The 20,817-nt window shown below is 44.3% G+C and overlaps 1 protein-coding gene across 6 annotated transcripts in view; it reads left to right on the top strand.

Annotated features, from left to right (window-relative positions):
- PTPN13 (protein tyrosine phosphatase non-receptor type 13) overlaps positions 1-20,817 on the top strand; it is a 626,469-nt gene that overhangs the window by 289,717 nt on the left and 315,935 nt on the right. For all 6 annotated transcript variants that reach the window (XM_033963022.1, XM_033963031.1, XM_033963011.1 and 3 more), the window contains 3 exons: positions 63-216; positions 343-481; positions 11,998-12,150. In XM_033963022.1, coding sequence (XP_033818913.1) covers positions 63-216; positions 343-481; positions 11,998-12,150 — 446 coding nt within the window. The remainder of the gene's footprint in view (positions 1-62; positions 217-342; positions 482-11,997; positions 12,151-20,817) is intronic.

The following is a 20,817-nucleotide window of genomic DNA, read 5'->3' as shown; positions in this document are numbered from 1 at the left end:
AATGTAAAAGAGAAACAGCAGTTTGGTGTCTTTCTCAGAATACCACACTCCTTCTTTTACAGACAATGAATTTTTCTTCGTTGACCCTGATTTAAAACTAACTAAGATTGCCCCTGAAGGATGGAAGGAGGAACAAAAGAAAAAAAGCAGAAATGCAGTCAACTTTAATTTGTTTTTCCGTGTTAAGTTTTTTGTGGATGATGTTAGCCAAATCCAGTAAGTACTGCAATTTAGCCCTCTTATATTGCTTAATTTTCAGCATGTACTGCACTACATTCACTTGGTAGGTCAGTTCAAAAATATATGGAGATTGGATGACTGTGAGGTTTTTTTTCAATGCAGACACAGTTTAACTTGCCACCAGTACTATCTCCAGCAGAGGAAAGATATCTTGGAGGAGAGATTGCACTGTGATGATGAGATAGCCTTGTTACTTGCCTCACTGGCATTGCAGGCAGAGTATGGAGATTACCAACCTGAGGTATACTATATTTTATATGTTTGCATACTTACAAATTCTGTTTTCAGTTTATATTTAGAGGTGAATTGATGTCATATTAAAATATCTCTAGATTATCATAACTCACTCATTGATTATGAAGTGCTGCAGATCCATGTGTTTCTCCTAAGTGGGAAGTTATGCTATATCTTCCCCCATTCCAAATTACTTTGAAAACAAAAACTTAGTTTGGATATAACGGCTGAAGCTATTTATTATATATAATGTAAATATTTACGAGATCTCTTACTATAAAAATAACTGGGAAAATAGTTTATTATATTTTGAAACCAAATGCTCAGAGATGTGTAGCCCTGCCAAGAGCCATAACTCCTTTAGCAGGACCCATCACCCAATCATTGCAATTGTGGTGAATCAAAAATCTCAAATATGCTTTGTCATATCTTACTTTCTAAATATCAAAAATTTGTGAAAAACACTACTTAGCTTTTCAAAAATGCATGGGGCTGCCTAAGGCTAAGCTTGGGTATGGTTTTGCCCGGAAGTAGCCTTAGGTGAGCTTACATGGCCCTAGGCCCTACCCTAGGGCCTTGATAGATGCCTGAAATGTAGGCCAGCTGGTCTACATTTCAGATAGACTTGACCGCTGATCTGATCACAGCAAGGGAATCTCCCTGCCGTGATCAGATTAGCGGCCGCAGCAGGGAACCCGTGCCCCCCTCAAAGACTACTGGCAGGAGGGATGCCAGTCCCTCCTGCTGGAACCCCCAAAGCTGCCACCCCACCCACCACCGAATGTCTGAGGTAGGAGAAGTGCCCAGTTTCTCCTGCCGCCACCACCCCAAGATATACCCCGACTGGAAGGATGCCCAGTCCCTCCTGCCAGAAACCCCCCACCTGGCCTAAGGGATCTGACCAATCGGAATGTTAGGCCACAACTAGTGCATCCCAGAATGTACTGCGAGAGAGGCTTAAGATTCCGGTTGGCCCAAGTGTCTAAGGCCCCTCTTATGGGAGGGGCCTTAAGCGCCTGGGCCAATCAGGGCCTTAGGCCCCTCCATAGTTCATTTCACAATGCACTGGGAAGGCCCACCATTCACTGGAGACGGGCCTGCCAGCTAGAAGGAGTAAGCATCTCTCTGGCTGGCCAACTCAATAAGGTACTGGGGGGGGTGTCCAGGTGAGCTTGGGGAGGAGATCGGGGTGCTGGTATCTTAGGGGGGCGGGGTTCCAGCAGGAGGGACTGGGCATCCCTCTTGCCAGGGGATGTCTCGGGGGGGGGGGGGGTCTGGCAGGAGGGACTGAGCATCCCTCCTGCTGGGGGGATGTCTTGGGGTGGTGGCGGCAGGAGGGTACTCTTCCTGCCCTGGACTTTTGGGGATGGGGGGTGGCTTCGGGTGTTCCGGCAGGAGGGACTGGGCATCCCTCCTGCTAGTAGTCTTTGCGGGGAGGGGGCGGGTTCCGTGCTGCTTAGCTGATCGTGGCAGGAAGATTCTCTTGCTGCGATCAGCTCAGCAGCAACTCGATTCTCTAATCGGCATCTGTGACATGGACGCCAGTTAGAGAATCGTGGTGTTAGGTGGGCTTAAGTGGACAGACGCGATTCTATATAGGACGCCCGTGTGCGATTCTCAAAATTCGCTTAGGCGGCTTCTGAGACCAGTCGTACTATACAGAATCTGGCCCTAAGTGCACATATGGAAGGGTTTGCCCAGTGATCACACACACTTTCCCCTTTGTTAGCTGTCTGTTCAGCTCTCCTGAGTCTGCCTTAAGTTGCAAGACCTTACCTCTATTGGCATTGTTACCTCAGGGCCCACCTTTAATTACAGGGTCTTGCTCCTTAATCTAATCTAATCTAAACCTTAAGTTTATATACCGCATCATCTCCATGAGAATGGAGCTCGACACGGTTTACAAGAACTTAAAATAGTGGTTAACAGCATAAATGTCATAATTAATATACATAAGCATTAATATCTACCTGACTTCCTAAATAAAGGTGTGGGCTGACATTCCTAGACCACTCTGAGGCAGCAACCAGAAGAGGATTTGGAGCATTTGGGCTTCCAGTTTGAATCACCTTACCAGTCACAGTGTGAGGGTGTCTGGGCTCTAACATGGGTTATGCAGCTCACAAGTTCACAATCTTTAATTGGTTACATGGAGCATTCTAGTGCAATGTGTCTAGTAGTCCTGAATATTAGGGTTATGCATTTGAACTCGCAGGTTGCTTGCAGAATGCTGTCAATTATCTTTGAACTCCACCTCCTTCCCAGGCAGCTGCTATTGCCCTCTGTTTTTTTTCTACAAGAAAGTTTCTCAGAAGTGTTTCTGTTCTGCTGTGTAGTTTTATTATTTTTTGGGGTATTTTTTTTTTGTAGTCTTTAGTTGGAGGCTCGGTTCCCAAAAGTTCCCACCTGTTGGGACCTCTGACTGGGAGAAGACGCAGACTGGTATTGCAGAAGTCTGCTGCTAGCAGGCTCAGCCCTCAAGGACACCTAGCTAGCCAGCCAGCTTTAGTATTTTTTGGAGCTCAGGGGCCGTCCCCTGCTTAACTTCTCACATCCCTGATTTATCATGAGCTTGAATGCAGGCTGTTTGGCTCCGTCCAGGCTTGGCTGGGCTTAATAATGGATACGCTGCATGATCCTCTCCCCTTTCATGGCGTGAGGTTTTCTGGGCTTTGAGGCTCAGTCTAGCATCAGTCCAACTTGCAGCCTGAAGACCAAGTTTATCCAGCAAATCTGTAAGGCAGAGTTGTCCATTTGTTCCAGCTGCACTCTTAAGCTGAAGCAGACAGGCATATGGCACAATGAATAAGGCTATTATAGCCTATGGAGAAAATTGGAGGTGGGGGGGTCTCCAAACGGTCATCTTGGATTTTAAAATCATCTTTTTTTCTAAAGTTTCCATCGGCCTCAAAACCCTCAATTTTAGTTAAAATCGATAGGGATGGATCCCTCATGCCGGGTTTATGCTGGATGGCCAGCCAAGGAGTGTCCATGTGTCAATCATGTCCTTGAATCTACTTTATGATGTCTTATTGTAACCCGTTCTGAGCTTCGTGGAGGATGGGATAGAAATTGAAATAAATAAATATGCGATGGAGCATGCAGGGGAGGGGTGGGAGCCTTAGGTCAGCCTCCTCTGAATCCTCCAGGGCTGGGAGTCCACAAGAGGTACACTCACAAGGGAAGAGATCCTTTCCAGAGCCCTCTGAAGGTGCATTTGCCTAAGCACAGATGCACAGATGCATAGATGCTGCAGATCCCAGGAGGACTTGTATGGGTTCACTGCCGGGGTCCTCAAGACCCTCATTGTAAGGCTTTGCCGTGGAATTTGTGAATCTTATATGAAATGCCTATTTTAACTGTTGAGGATTCTCAGGATATGCATTAAGCATGATGGAAGCGATGGTGCAAGGGTTCTCACCTCAGCATGCAGCCTGACCAAACAAGGACCCAGAACTAGACCAGGATGTTCATAGACTGGGAGGATGGAAAGCCTGATTTCATGCCATTATTGTCCCAGGATGCAGTTTCTCTGGCAGAGTCTGGTTAGAAACATAGAAAATGACGGCAGAAAAGGGCCACGGCGCATCTAGTCTGCCCACACTAGTGACCCACCCCCTAACTTCCTCCATGAAGAGATCCTACATGCCAATCCCATCTTTTCTTAAAATCTGGAACACTGCTGGCCTTGATCACCTGTAATGGAAGACAATTCCAGCGGTCAACCACCCTTTCGGTGAAGAAATATTTTCTGGTGTCGCCATGAAATTTCCCACCCCTGATTTTCAACGGATGCCCTCTTGTTGCCGTGGGTCCTTTTAAGAAAGAAGATATCTTCTTCCACCTCGATATGGCCCGTGATATATTTGAACGTCTCGATCATGTCTCCCCTCTCTCTGCGTTCCTCGAGTGAGTAAAGCTGCAACTTACCTAGCCGTTCCTCATACGGGAGATCCTTGAGTCCTGAGACCATCCTGGTGGCCATTTGCTGAACCGACTCAATTCTCTGTGCATGAGAACAGTGGTCAAGAAGCGGTAGTGGCTCTGGACCAGGGAGAAGACTCTGTGGTGCGCTGGCTGTTCAATGCCTCTGCGCTCTTGGGCTTTATATCTACCTCACTATGAGAATTGAAGCTGGAAGTTCCTCCAGTCCCCTTGTCACAGTGCTCAATTATGAGTAGCTGAGTTATTCCGACCAAGTTCTTTCCCTCGCATGTGGACATCACAAAGGTGGTCACGGACCACCAGAAGTCACCAGAAGGGTCCCTGCGAGTGGCTAAGACGATGTCCAAGCTTTACCCAATGGCTTTGGATTTCTAGCGCTATTTGTTCAGCCAAAGGAAGATTCACTGGTGGCATAGTTCACCTAAATAACCTCCTTGCCTATTCAAGGAGGTGTGATGTTAAAGGATACTCAGGACCGTAAAGTGGATGGTGGTCCTCAGGAGCCATTTTGAACCTTTGCTCCTAGGGATTAAGGCAACACACTCAACTATCTCGAGTCCCAGCCTCGGAGGAAGATGAAGACTCCCAAATTCTCCTGTCTGGGGTGCATTATATAGCGGACACTCTGTATGACATCATCAGAGTCATGAGCAAGGTTGTTAGCTTATGCTATTTCCTTCTGGTGGATGTTCTAGATCTGACAGTGGGCAGGAGGTTTAAGCCACACTGAGTAGGCTTCTCTTTCAGGGGCAGATGCTATTTGGCAAGGGTCTGGATGACCTGATGGCCAGATCTACGGACTGTTGCCCTAAAGTCTTGTTGGATAACAGACCCCAGACAGTTCGGGGTTTGGGATGTGGGAACTTTTGAGGTTCTCAAAGATATCGTCCTTATGTGGGAGGCCCAGCAATGCAGAGGTCACAGCAGAGGTTCATTGGGGTCAGGAGACAGCAAGACTCTGGCTCTCGCCCCTTTCCAGCCTCCAAAAGAGCACAATGATGCCAGGACAGGAGCAAGCCTCCCCCCCCCGATAGGGGGTAGACCAGGGGTGCCCACACTTTTTGGGCTTGTGAGCTACTTTTAAAATGACCAAATCAAAATGATCTACCAACACAAAAGCACACTGTACGCAGAGAAAATGTTAATTATCATTTATATTCCATGGGTTTTCAAAGAGGTCAAGGCAGATGACTTTATGCAATGTCACCTCAGGAACAACTATACAAAAATAGACAAATATACCCCCTCCCTTTTTACTAAACTGCGATAGCGGTTTTTAGCGCAGGGAGCTGCTTTGAATGCCCTGTGCTGCTCTCGATGCTCATAGGCTCCCTGGCGCTAAAAACCGCTATTGTGGTATAGTAAAAGGGGGCCATAGTGCAAAATATAGACAGCAGATATAAATTCTCAAAATGGACACATTTTGATCACTAAATTGAAAATTAAATAATTTTTCCTACCTTTGTTGTCTGTTAATTTCATGAGTCTCTGGTTGCACTTTATTCTTCTGACTGTGCATCCAATATTTCTTCCCTTCTTTCAGCCTGCTGTATGCTTCCAGACCTTATTCCCTCCACCAACTTTTTCTTCCTCTCTCCCTGCCCCCTCCCCTTTCTTTCTTTCTTTCTGTCTCCTTGCCCCCTTTCTTTCTTTCTGTCTTTCTCTCTCCATGCCCCCTTTCTTTCTGTCCCCCGTTTCTTTCTTTCTTTCTGTCTGTCTTTCTCTCTCCATGCCCCCTTTCTTTCTATCTTCTTGTCCCCCCTATCTTTCTTTTTCCCTTCTTTTTTTCTGTCTCCCTGCTCCCCCTTCTTTATGTCTCCCTGCCTGCTCCCTAGCCACTGCCGCAGCCATCGGGGAACAGGCCTCCAAACCACTGCTATCCCAAGCTCTCCCTGCTTCCCCACACAGAAGCATCGGGCCGACCAGATTTCCTCTCCCCGACGTCATTTCTGAAGTCGGAGAGGAAGTTCTGGGCCAGCAAGGCACTTCTGAGTCGGGAAGAAAGTAGAACATGAAGGCAACGCGATCGACTTGCTTTGTCATCACGATCAACCTTTTGGGCACCGCTGGGTTAGACTGTTGACCTATTGGTTGGTCTGGGCTTAGATTGGTGCAGACTGTCGGGTCCTAGAAGTTGTTCGAGAATGTTACAAAATTGGGTTCTGTGCCTCCTGGACTTTTAGTAGATTCTCCAGCCAGCCAGAAAGAAAGCCTTCAGAGTCTGGATAACAGTGCAAAGGCTGCTGGATCTTCATGTCATAGAGCCAATCCCAAATATAGAATCGGCCTCAGACAAATCCTCAATATACTTCATCTTGCCAAAGAAAGGCCCAGACAACTGGAGGCCATTTCAAGATCTCAAATCAGTTAATGCTGCACTGATAGTGCTGTACTTCCTCATGGAGACCTTTCAGTTGGTCATAGCGGCAGTGGCATTGGGGGAATTTCTTGCCTCCCCCGACTTGAAGGAAGCCTATCTCCCATTTTTCTATCACATTCCCATTTTTCCAGCCCACAGTAAGTACTTGCGGTTTCATGTGCTGGAGCAGCATTTCCAATTCTCTGTGTTACCCTTCGGCCTAGCAACGACACCTCTCACCTTTACCAAGGTCATGGTGGTGGTAGCAGCACACCTTCCCAAGGCAAGGATCCAAGTGCACCCATATTTGGACAATTGACTAATCAGAGCGTATCCAAGGAGGAAGGAGAATGGACAGTTTCAAGAGTGGTCCAGCTCCTCCAGGACCTAGGATAGATAGTCAACTTCAAGAAGTGTTGGCTTCAAGAAAAGTCAGCTGGAGCTGACCCAACACCTGGAGTACCTGGTAGTTTTGTCAACACGACTTTGTGCCAGGTTTTGTGCCAGCGCCATGCAGACCGAAGCTCCGGAAGCAGATTTTGGACCTGCTACAGAGTCTGAGTCCAATGATGTGACATATCTTCAGGTTCTGGGGTTGATGGTGGCAGCCATAGAGGTGGTCCCTTGGGCAAGAGTGCACAGAAGATCTTTCCAATACACCTTTCTCGCTGGTCTCCTCAGTCAGACTTTCTTCAGCAACTGCTTTCTTGGTTACCAGAAGTGATGAATAGCCTGCGGTAGTGGCTGCAGACAACTTCCCTCTCAAGAGGCATGCCTCACTGCATTTCCTCCTGGGAAATACTATTGACTGATGCCAGTCTCTATGATTAGGAGGGTCATTGCAACAGACACCCTGTTCAGGGTCATTGGTCACTAGCAAAAGTGGTCTATAAATCGCCTTAGACTCAGAGCCATTTGGCTAGTACTGCAGGCACTGGAGAAGTCTCTGGACAATGCGACAGTGATGGCCTATGTCAACAGGGAAGAAGGCCCAGAAGCGCCATATTACACCTAGAAGCTCATCTCTTTTTCGGGGGCATAAGCTCATTTGCAGGCTCTCTTGGCTATGGGAGTGGAAAATGGAGTGGGAGTGGAAGTGGAAAATGTGTAGGCCAATATTCTCAGTCAGCAGATTCAACCAGGTAGAATGTTCACTATTTCCCCAGGCATTCAACTCCATTGTTCGGCAGGGGGGACATCCATAGAGGGATCTGATGGCCTCAGCAGTAAACATAAAAGTGGCTTGCTTTTACAGCTGAAGATATAATCGCAGAAGTGTGGGATTGAACTCAGTCAAAATGTGGCTGGAGAAGGGGCTCTTGAATGTGTTTCCTCCATGGCCCATTCTAGGCCAAGTCATTCTCAGGATTGCGAGTCGTCGGTAGCCCTAGTGGCACCCGATTGGCCCCACAGACCATGGTATGCAGAATTAGTTTGCCTCCAGAGGGACGAAGGCCTCAGTATGACAGTCCAAGTGGATCTTCTCATTCAGGGACCAGTTCCTATGGAAAATCCGGAACTCTTTGGGCTTACAGCATGGCTCTTGAGTGGACTTTCATGACAAGTAAGGGTTAGTCTGACATGGTTGTCTCCACTGTGCTTAGGGCTAAGACAACGTCGGTGGCAGGCTATGCTAAGGCCTGGAAGTCCTTTCAGCACTAGTATGCTGTGGATGATGTAGAGCCCTTATGAGCTCCAATTTTGGTAATCCTGGACTTTTTGCAAGAGGGTCTTCAGAAGAGTCTGTTGGTTGGCTAAGGAAAATGAAGATAGCAACCTTTCCTGTTTCCAAGCTGAGGGGGAAAGAGACTCTCTGGCTTCTCACCCAGATGTCGCCCAGTTCATTAAGGGGGCTCTTTGGTTGCACCCTCTGGTGCGTCTCCCATTCCCATTCTAGAATCTTAATACCGTACTGCAAGGTCTTATTATAGCTCTGTATGAGCCCTTATGGGAGGCTTCCTTTCTAGATCTTATGGTCAAGATGGTGTTTCCTAGTGACGATTGGCTGCCCCTGGAAGCAAGAGGTCTGTTCAGATTTGCTTGTCTTTGTTTCAAATCTAGGTTCGGCTCCTATGTACTTGTTCTCTCATTTCAACTTGGATTGTTCCATTAGGCCTACATGCAGAGTCCACATGTTTATCCACCCAACAATAAAGGCCTGCCGATATAAAAGATACTTGGACAGAACACTCGCTTTCCAAGCAGGTCATCTGAATTGGCTGGGTAACATTATTACGCACTCCTCATCCTATCTAAGTTTTAGAAAACTAGTAAAAACAAACTTGTACAACAAATTTGTAACCTAAGAACTCTTAAAGCTCTTTCTCTTTATACTCTAATCGATTTGTAACCAAGAACTCTCAAGCCTTCTCAGTACTCTACTTACATGTATTTGACGACTTAACAGTGTGCCTATTTTCGCTGATCATGCGCTGATTGTTCCAGCTCCTCTGATCTCTGTATCCTGCTTACATGTATTCTATGACTTTACATTGTGCCTATCATCGCTAATTGTCCAGCTTTTCTTATTGTAAACCGCTTCGAACTATTATGGCTTTGGCGGTATATAAGAATAAAATTATTATTATTATGTCATTGAGACAAATTTACAAATTACAAGCTCTGTCCTGTTGGGAGCCCTTCCTTAAGGTTATGGAAACAGGACTTTTTTTACACATGGTTCCATCCTTCTTACCGAAAGTAATCTCTGCCTTCCACATCAATCAGGAAGTCCGTTTGCCCACTTTCACCCTATGGGTCTAAGCAAAAGGATAAAGCGTTGCATTTGTTGGATGTCAAGCGAGTACTTATCTGATACTTTGAGTTTTGTGTATCAGATTACCTTTTTTGTTCTAATCAGTCAAGCTAAGAAAAGCTAGCGTCTAAGGCCCCCCCATACTTCTAGGCCCCTCCCCTCGCTTCTCCATGCCCCCCACTACCTTCCCACTTCCTGTTTGATCTGTCACCTTGGAAGATTAGATTAGATTTCCAAATGGATTAAAATGGCCATTACTTCAGAATATATGGGCTGCGGTAAGCAACTCCGATTGCATTGAAAGCGCATACCATTAGAGGAGTTGCTACCTCATGGGCAGAGACTCAGGCGGTTTTGCCCGAGGAACTCTGTAGAGCAGCTACATGGTCTATCCTTCATTCATTTACTTCCATTTTGAAGGCAGGCTAAGTTGGCCCACCCTAGACTCAGGGGACTGCTTTGGTGTGTCCCTCACATTCAGGACTATTAGACACATTACACTAGAAAGAAAAACACCAACCAGCTACAGCGAGTTCAAAATGCAGCAATAAGACTACTGAAAAACCTACAAGCCCATGACCCAGTCTCTCCAGCACTGATATTGGCCCACTGGCTGCCCATAACCAAACGCTGCATTTTTAAAGGCCTACTGTTGGCATATAAATCCCTCTACAACATGACACCCAAATACTTCTTAGACAAATTTCCTCTCTATGCCCCAAAGAGAACATTACGTGTCCAAGATGAACTACACCATCAGGACATTCCCTCCAACTCTAGACAACCTGGAAGCGATCCTATTCCCATTCCTTACCAAACCTCTAGAATATCCTACCTCCTCATAGCAGAACCCTTAAAGGACTTCTTAAATTTAGAAAAGTTATAGAAACATACCTTTTTGCCTTGTCACTCCCTCAATCCTTCACCAGCATCAGTAAGTAATCCTATATACATAGTAAATGTTATATGACGATATATTGCAGCACACTATGTAAATCCTATATTGTAACACTGTGAATGTAAACTGTAACTCATTCTGAGCTCTTTGGGGAGGACGGGATATAAATCTAAATAAATTAATAAAGATTAGGTTCTTACCTCAATAATCTTCTTTCTTGTAAATGTGTCTAGTAGTCCTAAAGCTCCGACTTGTAAGTAGGCTTCACCTTCCTTCTGCATTGGGATCAGTCTGGCTCTGGAGACTTCTCTGTCTCTCAGATAAGCAAAAAAGAGGAAAAAACACAACACATAAGAAAGCAAAATCTGGTCTAAGTCTCTGCTTGATAGCAGGACATGCAAGTAGCTCCGAACTCTATATAATATTAGTGCAGGTTGCATATAGTTTTGGTATCTGTCTTGATTAGTTACTTAAATGTTATAATGTTCATTGATATGTTTGTTACAGAGCAGAACAGAATTGTAATGTCAAGGATTTTTCCCCGTTTCCCTCCTTCCAGTTATGTCTGTCATTTCAGTGCTCCTTGATTGCTTTTGTACAAACTGAGAGGGCAGCTGCAGCTGCCTGGGAAGGAGGCAGAGTTCAAAGATGATTGACAGCATTCTACAAGCAACTTGTGGGTTCTGACGCATAACCCTAGCATTCAACACTGCTAGATACATCTACAAGAAAGAAGATTATTGAGGTAAGAACCTAAACTTTCTATACCCATGAGAAACCCATGAGAGCTCTAGAACTATAACCTACATTGGAGGGAAGGTTTGTCTGCACACTCTATTAGAGCAGTGTCAGAAGACCTCCTTCTCTTTTCAGCATGTAGGGGATGGGCATCAGGAGGGATGCCATTTTCTGTGTTTTATACTTCCTTTGCCTTCAAATTAAGGATCACTTTATCATTCTTTGTTATTGCTCCTTGCAAACAGATATTGGAGTTTGGATTTGTTTATATTGTTATACAATAATAGACAAGATACTTGCTTTTGGAGAAATGTTACTGTTCTGTGCAGGTACAGTACAGCAAAGGGTATATCACAAGAGGCACATTCATTGCTTTATTAATTTTAACCCAGAGATTACTTTATTGACTCTTTTAACTTGATAGTACCTGTTTCTTGGAGCTTACAGTTACATGCCTCTGTACAGCTCTGCATTCATCCAGTATTAATATAAAAATAAATAATAATAACAGTAATAATTTGTACCCTGCCTCAAATCCTTTAAATTTCACAGATGACTGATGTTTTTCTTTTGTAAATTTGTCTCAACATTTACTAACTCTAATGTAGTTGGCTATACTTTTGCTTCTATTGTGCTTATCTATATGTTCTGGTTTAGAGGAGAATGAAACCCATTGGATGTGAAATAATTCAGAATGGTTGACTGATAGCTTTAGTGGTATTCATTGTAATGAGTTAAAGTGTTCTTTTTGTGTGAAATTACAAAGTGTTCTGATGTGATCTGATATTTGGAAGCATTGTTCTTGATTACTGTCTTCATTCCTTATAGATTCATGGTTTGGCATATTTTAGAATGGAACATTACTTACCAGCAAGAGTGATGGAGAAACTGAACTTGTCTTTAATCAAAGAGGAACTGCCCAAACTGCATAGCTCTTATATTGGAGCTTCTGAAAAAGAAACCGAATTAACCTTTTTAAAGGTGAGTCTAAATGTTTTAGCAGACTTCAATGCCCTCCATTCTAATGCTAAAAAATCTACATGTCAATGTTCAAACATGGTGATGACAGTTTTTTAAAATGCTGGTGGTAGTACTTCAAAAAAATCCTTATATCTCATGCCACTATATTGGTAGGTAACAGCACTAAATATACGTAGAATGAGGTCACTGCTAGTGGCTATTAAATCAAAAACTAAAGGCAAAATACATTTAATGGCTTTAATAGAAGTAAGCAATTGAACATATCACTTTTCCACATAGTCCCCATGCAAAACAGCCCATTTGTTGTATCATTCAACTAGCTTCTGCATTCCTGCAGAGAGGTTTTTGGGTTGCTCCCAAAGCCAGGTGAGTACTGCTTCCTTTTCTTCATCATGCTCTGCCTTTTGCTCTCCGGGTTGCAGTGATGTATCCATGTCTCGTCGCTGGTGACAATTCTCTCCAGAATCCTCAGATTTTCTTCATGCCATCTCAGGAACTAGATGGCAACTTCCCTTGCAGTTGCTTGTGCAGATCAGCAAGCTAATTGGGAACCCATCGTGTGCAGACTTTTCTATATCCGAAGTCATCATGCATTACGGCTAATGCAGATCCATAGCTGATATCCAAATTTGCAGCCAATTGAGACACTGTTATCTGTCAGTCTTCTCTAATCAATGCATCCACCCTGTCAATGCGCTTTTGTGTGCGCAATGCTGATGGGTGACTAGAATGACCTTCGTCGGTTACACCTGTTCTTCCTGCTTTAAACCTTTTTATTGACTCATAAATCTTTTGTTGATTCATGGTGCTATGTCCATACTGAGTCAATATTTGACGGTGAATTTCTACAGGTTCTACTCCCTCTGCCCAAAGAAAGCACACTACTGCATGTTGTTCTTCAATGGTGTAATCTTGCAGTGGACCATCCATGTTTCTGACCTCATGGCTGCACTGTGTGTAGACGAACTATCCAACAGACCATGTACAAGTGCATATGTTTCATTTCACTAGCTCTGTTCCGGTTATCACGTAATTTGACAATTTCTTTTAATTTTTGATTTGTTTTGATTTTGACTTACCGTATATACTCGAATATAAACAGGGATTTTTGGGCCAAATAATTGGCCCAAAAATGAGGGTCCCAGTTTATATTCGGGCCAACGCTCCCTCCCAGAATTTTTTAAGCCATTGTCATCACTACCGACAGGCTCTGCTCCCTTCCTCCTCCCTCTTCCGATCCCTGGTGCAGGTGCAGCAGCCATGAGCAAGCTTTCCAAACTCCTGCCCCGCTGCTAACCAGCTTTGCAGATCAAGTTTCTTCAGCTGAGCGGCATGAGCAGCAGCGCGATTTAGCGCTGCTTCTCGGTGCTGAGCAGCTTCATTACTGGCTCCTGCAAATTCTCACGAAGGGAGGTGACTCGCTCCACAGGGCAGTGAATGGCCTTGTCCCCATACCCATGGCAACCAGTTGATTTTTTTCCCCCTGTTCCTGTGGGTTACTCGTGGCTAGCTGTGGGAAACAATCACTGTGGCATTCTCTAGGCAGAGCTTGCAGGAGTGGTGCAAGGATGGGGATAGATCCCTCAGGAATGGGGACACATTGGTCCCTGTGCCATTCTCCAATTGTTAGTATTCTGTCCTAACCCTCATACTGTCCCATGAGAAAATGCTCTTCCTACCCTAGCTTAGCTAGATCATATCTCCAAAGTGGCAACATGGCATTTACTATACTCCTTTACGTCTTACTATTGCTTGAACCATGAAGCTAAGAAAGAGAGTGCTTTTGGTAAAGCAGTATTAAGAAATCAATTTGTATTATTATCTCTCTTGAAAAATAACCATGTTGTTTTGAACTACAGATTACATATTCAAATCAGCTTCTTGCAAAGCAGCTCTAAGTTTCCAAAAATATCTTATGTGACCCACAGTTGGGGAAATTCTTATATGACAGATCCATCCTGTTTGTCAACAAAAAAGCAAATGGGGATTCTCCAAAGACAGAATAATTTAGACACAATCCTGCAGGGCAGCATATAGAAATAAGTGATCTCTAAGAAATGTACTCCATCTCAACACTTTCAACTAATGTTACCCACTTGGGTGTCTGATTTATCTTGCTGTCCATGGAGATACTAAGAGCTCCTTTTACAAAGGTGCGCTAGCGTTTTTAGCACATGCACCGAATTAGCGCGCACTATAGTGCGCACTACCTGAAAAATTACCACCTGCTCAAGAGGAGCCGGTAGAGGCTAGCGCGCGCAGCATTTTAGTGCGCACTATTCCCCACGTTAAGGCCCTAATGCACCTTTGTAAAAGGAGCCCTAAGAGACACTTCTGGGAATTCAAGGCCACTAAACATTCTGTAATCTCCCTGGTCCTTTTCATGGTAGGAGGGAAAGACAAGTTTTCAAGGCCCTTAGGCTTGTTGATATCTTCGTTGATGGCAAACAGGATATGAATTCTTCACAGATGGGTGACTAATGGGGCCCAGTCTTGCAAAAATTAGAAATTAGCTTTTGATATTTAGTGAGTTTTTTGACTTGTTTAACCATGCATAGCAGGAATGTATGGTTACCTCACAGCTCCTCCCCTTTCTTCTGGTCTCCTAGATATCTTTTATTCTGTTTTCTAGCATGACTGTGGTTTGTATTAATCTAGAAGCATCAAGCAATGACAGTTGAAATTTTTGAATATCTAGCTGTTTGACTTTGTATTAGTTGTTTTTTTCTTCAGTGTCCAAAAGTAAAGGAGCATCTTTCAACTTTAAGAGGTGCGAGTTGTGTTCTAGGACCATATCAGTAACTGATATACACATCTTGCATGCCATAAGCCCAATCAGAGCATGATACAAGGAGCATGGAAGTATTGGTGGATACCAATACAGTATCAAAAGTATACTTATGCAGAAAACTGTTCATCTTCATTGATGCTGTAGGAGGTATGTGGGTCTCCAAGAATCCTGGTTCACACTACTGGTTGATCTCTAGTGACCCAAGAAGATGATAGCATTCTTATTGTAGGCATTGGTGTCTCAACTCTGGCAGTCATTGGAGAGGATTTGAAGATAAGACTTGAGAGTGTGGTGTTGATACCTGCCTCAGTTTTTTGCATCAGCAGCAACAGCATCAGCATCGATGCAGGTTTGATACAGCCTATTCTCAAGGCTCATGCTCTGCTTGGAGCTGTAACATTGACACCAAGGCACAGAGGGACTTCAGTGCTGACTGCCTCAGTTCTAATATCTGGTAAATTTGAGAAGGAAGCTGTTTCATGCATCAACATACATCAAGGACTAGGTCTCAACAGCAAAGGATGCAGGAGCTCCTGTACATGAGTAATTGAATATGTAGGAATGCTCTCTATTTTCATAGAAAGGGTGGTGACTGCATGGAATGGCCTCCCGATGAAGGTAGTGGAAATGAAAAATGTATCTGAATTCAAGAAAGCTTGGGACAACAAGAACATGGGATTCAAGGGTGAGGAAAGGACTGTGGATGGCAAGAATAGGCAGACTGGATAAGGCAATATGGACTTTATCTGCCTTTATTTTTCTCTGTTTCAAAAGTTAGTTACTTATTTTTACTGCATTAGGCTTTATTAGTCATATAACCCTCCAGAGTGTACTTACATCCTGCTGTACTGAGAGGACACCTGTTGTAGACAAGAAACTTTGTGTTTCTGGTGCTTCCTAGGACAAAGAAATAAGAGAGGATTCTTCTAAAAGTAAAACTTTTACTGGGGTATAAGATGGATGTAAATAATTTGACAGACAGTACAGTTTCTTCTAGTATATTCTGTACACAAAATAATCCAGCACAATCCAAATGTTAGTTAAAGAAATCTGCTGCTTTTAGAGATCCCTCTCTTTCAACTTTCTTGTAGTATACTATTTAGAAATGTACCAATACAGAGATTTCCCCACTCTTCAAGCCATACAATATAATCTGCAGTCACAGATTAGGGTTATGGATCTGATTCTTACCACAAAACAAGAAAATCTTCACATTCAGGTTACTTTCTGAGTTCACTTTCTCTCCTTAAGGCAAGGGCACTCCAGTCAATGAGCCCTAGGCATCTTCCCCGGAAGAGGATAGAAAGAAAAGCACAGAGTCTTCTGGACACATACAGAAAGCTGCTTATTTTAAATCATTCCAGGGAGGAGAATGAGGGGCACATTGCGGCTCCACTCTCCATGACATCAGCTGTTTCTGAAGTTAAATAGACTAAACAATTGGTTAAGAGACAATATGCTTTCTCTAAGCATCACCAAAACAAACTGTATCCTCTTACCCTGGAAAGAAGGTCTACAGTCAACCTCCCCTATCTGCATTGACAATATACCCATCAACCAGGTTAACTCAGTTAAAATCCTAGGTATAATCATTGATTCTAAACTCACTTTCCATTCTCAAATAGGAGCTGTGGTTAGAAGTTGCTTCTACAAATTTAGAATGATCAGATCCCTATCAAGCATCCTGGAACCGTCATCATTAAATATACTGATTCACTCACTTGTGATATCAAAACTTGATTATTGCAATTCACTATACAAGGGTATACTACAGAAAGAGATTAGATGTCTTCAGATCATTCAAAATACTGCTATGAAGGTTATCACAGGATCCAAGAAATACGACCACGTCACTCCTTTGTTGAAGAAGGATCATTGGCTCCTTATCCCCCATAGAATCTAATATAGTAAAGCCCTAAGCACGCATGTGCACTCCCACCTGCGTGCTCCTGTTTTCCGTGTGCTGTAGGGACCCACAGGTAGGGGTGCACATGTGCGCGGCGGTGCGGAGCCTGTCGGCCAGAACCCATGCTCGTGGCAGCAGAAAGAAGAAGCCATTCAGCGCAGTGTCTCCTGCGGCTTTGGAGTGTGAACTGGCCAGGACGACGTCAGCGGGGGCCGGACCGGAGATGGAAGGGAGAGGAGCTGCTCTCCTCCCTCCTCTCCTCCCCCAACAGACTTTAATTCCTGCCTCCTCCTCCCAGGCTTCTCCTCCGCGTAAAAAACTCAAAAATCCCCAGAGCTCGCTTTGGGTCCGGCAAGGGCTGCGGGTCCTGAAACCTTTCGATTCAAGCAGTGTCTGCAGCACTCTACTCACGCTACTTTGGGGCCTTCTACTGCCCTGATTTGCTGGGCAGTAGAAGGCCCCGAAGCAGCAGTGTGTAGAGTGCTGCAGACGCTGCTGGAATCGGAAGGTTTGTCGGGACCGTGGGAAGGGAAGGTGGGGGGGGGGGGGCGTTTAGGGACTAAGAGAGTCGGCCAGACCGCAGGAAGGGAAGGGGGGGTAGGGGAAACGCCGCTGCTGCACAGGGAAGTGGTGTGGGGGGGAGGGAAATGGAGGGAGAGGGAATGCTGCTGTGGTTGCTGCACAGGGAAGTGGTGGGAGAGAAATGCTGCTGCATAGGAGGCAGGGAGAGAGACAGATAGATAGAAAGAAAAGAAGAAAGACACAGGGGCAGGGAGAGACGCAGAAAGACAGACAGACAAAGGGGGCCAGGGAGAGAGACAGACAGCGGGAGGGAGAGAGAGACAGAAATAAAGACACACAGACATATATTCTAGCACCCGTTAATGTAACGGGCTAAAATACTAGTAACATATAAACTCACCATGATAACATTCAAAACACATAAAACCAGTGAGCCAGTATTCTTCGATAAACTAATTATTCCACATGATCCACCAAGATCCACTAAGATCTACAAACCAACATCTTTTTTTTGTACCCTCATTAAAAATAATCAGTACTCGTTGTACATCATTCTCTGTGACCGCTCCCACAATTTGGAATTCCTTGCCTTTTACAAATTAGATCAGAAACTAACTTAGAAAAGTTCAAAGGTGCTTTAAAATGTTTTCTGTTTAAAGATGCTTTTGAACACTAAGTTCCCTTCCTTAATGCGCTATTCGCTATCTATGGCATTCTTTTTTCTCTTTTTGTCCCTCCAAGCTTCTGTTTCTTCTTTCTAAAGAAATTCAGCACAATATTTTTCTACTCATTCCTTTCGTTCTTTCCATTTATATTTTCTTTTCTCAAATTTATTGTAGTTCCTCCTCGTATAATCAGTCTGGTCTGTTCATGGTCTATGTAGTCAGTTTGTATATGTTTTGTTTAAAAAAAAAAAAATTATTACCCCCCTCTTTTATTATTATTGTATTCTCGCCTAGAATTGTGATAGGCGTGTAATCAAATTTTTTTTATATCAATAAATTTTAATTTGAAATTAAACCAACATCAAAGCAATATATGCAGAACCAGCATACAATAAACAAAGACAACCCATACGATCCACTCTGCTATACAAGGCTATGCAAGGCCCAGTGCATGTATCCAACATGGGTCAGCACTACTCATACTGCACGAGTAAAGAATACAACAGTGCACACATTACCCCACAGAACTCCTCCAACCCTCCTCACCCCCCTCCTCCCTATGAACATCCAAAGACCCCACCAATCTCCCCATCCCTAAATATACTATCCACAACCCTCGCCATCCCCAAACCCACCCAAAAATCCACTAACAATCAACCTTGAAGTTTTCCAAAAAGCAAAGCCCAATCCCATTGATGTACATCAAAATAACCATGCTGTTTACCTGTTATACATTCCATATGAAGTAAATGACCCACCCGGTCCCTCCATTCCCCTTCAGATGGTACCATTCCCCTTTTCCAATAAGAAGCTAACAAACATTTGGCTGCAGACAACCCTATTCGCAATAATTTTCTGCGCCACCATAAAGTTCTCAACTTAGTAAGTCCCAATAAACAAGTCTGAGGTGTGAGTTGTACTGTCTCACCCAACCAGTCAGTCAGGTATTTAGTAATCATAGCCCAGTATGGTCCATCCCTAACACAAGTCCACCATACATGAAAAAAGTACCCCCCACACATCTCCAGCAAACATTAGGTACAGTAAGAAACATAACATGGAGACGGTCAGGTGTATAATACCAGCGAGATACAATCTTGTATGTATTTTCCTGAACCAACACACACACAGACAATTTTCGGATCTCAGAATAAATTATGCTCTATTATCCCTCGGTCAAGGGAGATCCAAGATCTGCCTCCTACTTTCCCTAAAATAAATAGGTTGTTTTAGTCCAGCCCCGAAGAAAAGAATACAAAACTGAAATGGGACGGGGTACCCTGCCCAACGATAACCAAAAATTCTCCACATGCTCCCTACCCCCCCAGGCATCCGCCAACCACCCCTGTGTATAATGGCCAACCACCCCTGTATATATAGTGCCTGTATATAATGGCGAAGTTGTAAATATTGGAAAAAATCCCCAGGTGACAACGAATATCTCCGCTGCAAGGTAGCAAAAAGGGATGATCTCATGGCCATGAAGTACATCCCCAAATATCCGGATACCCAACCTCTCCCACCTAACAAATACCCTTGAGGTACTAGCCACTACAAAGGTGGGTTCTCTCCAGATAGCAGCTAAAGTTGATGTCTCTGCCCTCCATCCCCACTGCCTTCTCATTTTACCCCACAATACGATAAGATGTTTAAGAAAGGGATTCCCCCATATAATAAACTTTTAAATAAGCTATGAAACTTAGAATCGTAAATATGGTTCTCAGGTCACTAGAAAGTCTGCCCATATAAGCCGTTGGACCATACTTAGATGGATCTTACTATCAAGACTATTCCTGGTGGCTATTAAATCAGCCCACAGAGTGTCCAAACTCTAGGCTTTGTCCTGAGGGATTGATTTCTTTGTATTGCCGAATCAAGCATGTTTCTGTGCACTGTCCCCTCTTTTCTGCTGAAAATAATTTCTAGTTTCCACATCAACCAGGAGGTGTGATTGCCAGCTTTTACGCCCTCAGGTTTGAGCAAGGATGACAAGGTGTTAAAATCGCTGAATGTGTGCAGGCTTTCGCTGCAGTAGTTGGAAGTCACAAATGAATTTTGTTTGTCAGATCACCTGTTTGTGCTGGTCGGGGCAGCCTGTAAGGACAGACAAGCTTCAAAATAGAGAGTTGCGTGGGGACAGAAATCCCACCCATCCCCGCCAAAATCCCACCCGTTCCCACCCGTCCCCATGAGGAATCCCTCCGTCCCCACCCGTCCCCGCGAGGAATCCCCTCCGTCCCCACCCGTCCCCGCGAGGAATCCCCTCCGTCACCATCCTTCCCTATAAACTTCAGAAATAGTTATTTTATTTAATTATGCTACTGAATTAAAGGCTCTGGTAGAGACCCATTTACAAATAAGCAAAGAGACTTTATTAATTTGGAAATATTAATTGGGAAGAATACATACTTTGTAAATGGGTTTCTACCAGAACCTCTAATGTAAATATAAAATATAAATACTCAGCTGATGAGAACCCACAAACTGTCAGCTGAGGACTTCCTTTGCAGTTGGCCTGGGGTCCCTTTTGCCAAGCTTGGCAGGCAGCAGTAGCGTCCCTGAGTCACAGATGCTGGCACCTCAGTGGCTCATGGATGCTGCCAGCGATTGCTGCGCTTGGTGGAGGGGAGTTCTGACCATCTCTAGAGGAGGTCCTCTGCTGGCGGTGCTTGGGGATCCCCACCAGTCACAGCAAGGGCCAACAAGTACTTCAACACTGTAGAAATAAAACCAGAAATGCATTTCCTTTTCTTTTGAACACAAAACAAAGATATCTGCCATAT

The sequence above is a fragment of the Geotrypetes seraphini genome, chromosome 1 (genome assembly GCF_902459505.1).
Source record: "Geotrypetes seraphini chromosome 1, aGeoSer1.1, whole genome shotgun sequence".
Classification (NCBI taxonomy): domain Eukaryota; kingdom Metazoa; phylum Chordata; class Amphibia; order Gymnophiona; family Dermophiidae; genus Geotrypetes; species Geotrypetes seraphini.
This window is presented reverse-complemented; position numbering and strand designations above follow the sequence as displayed.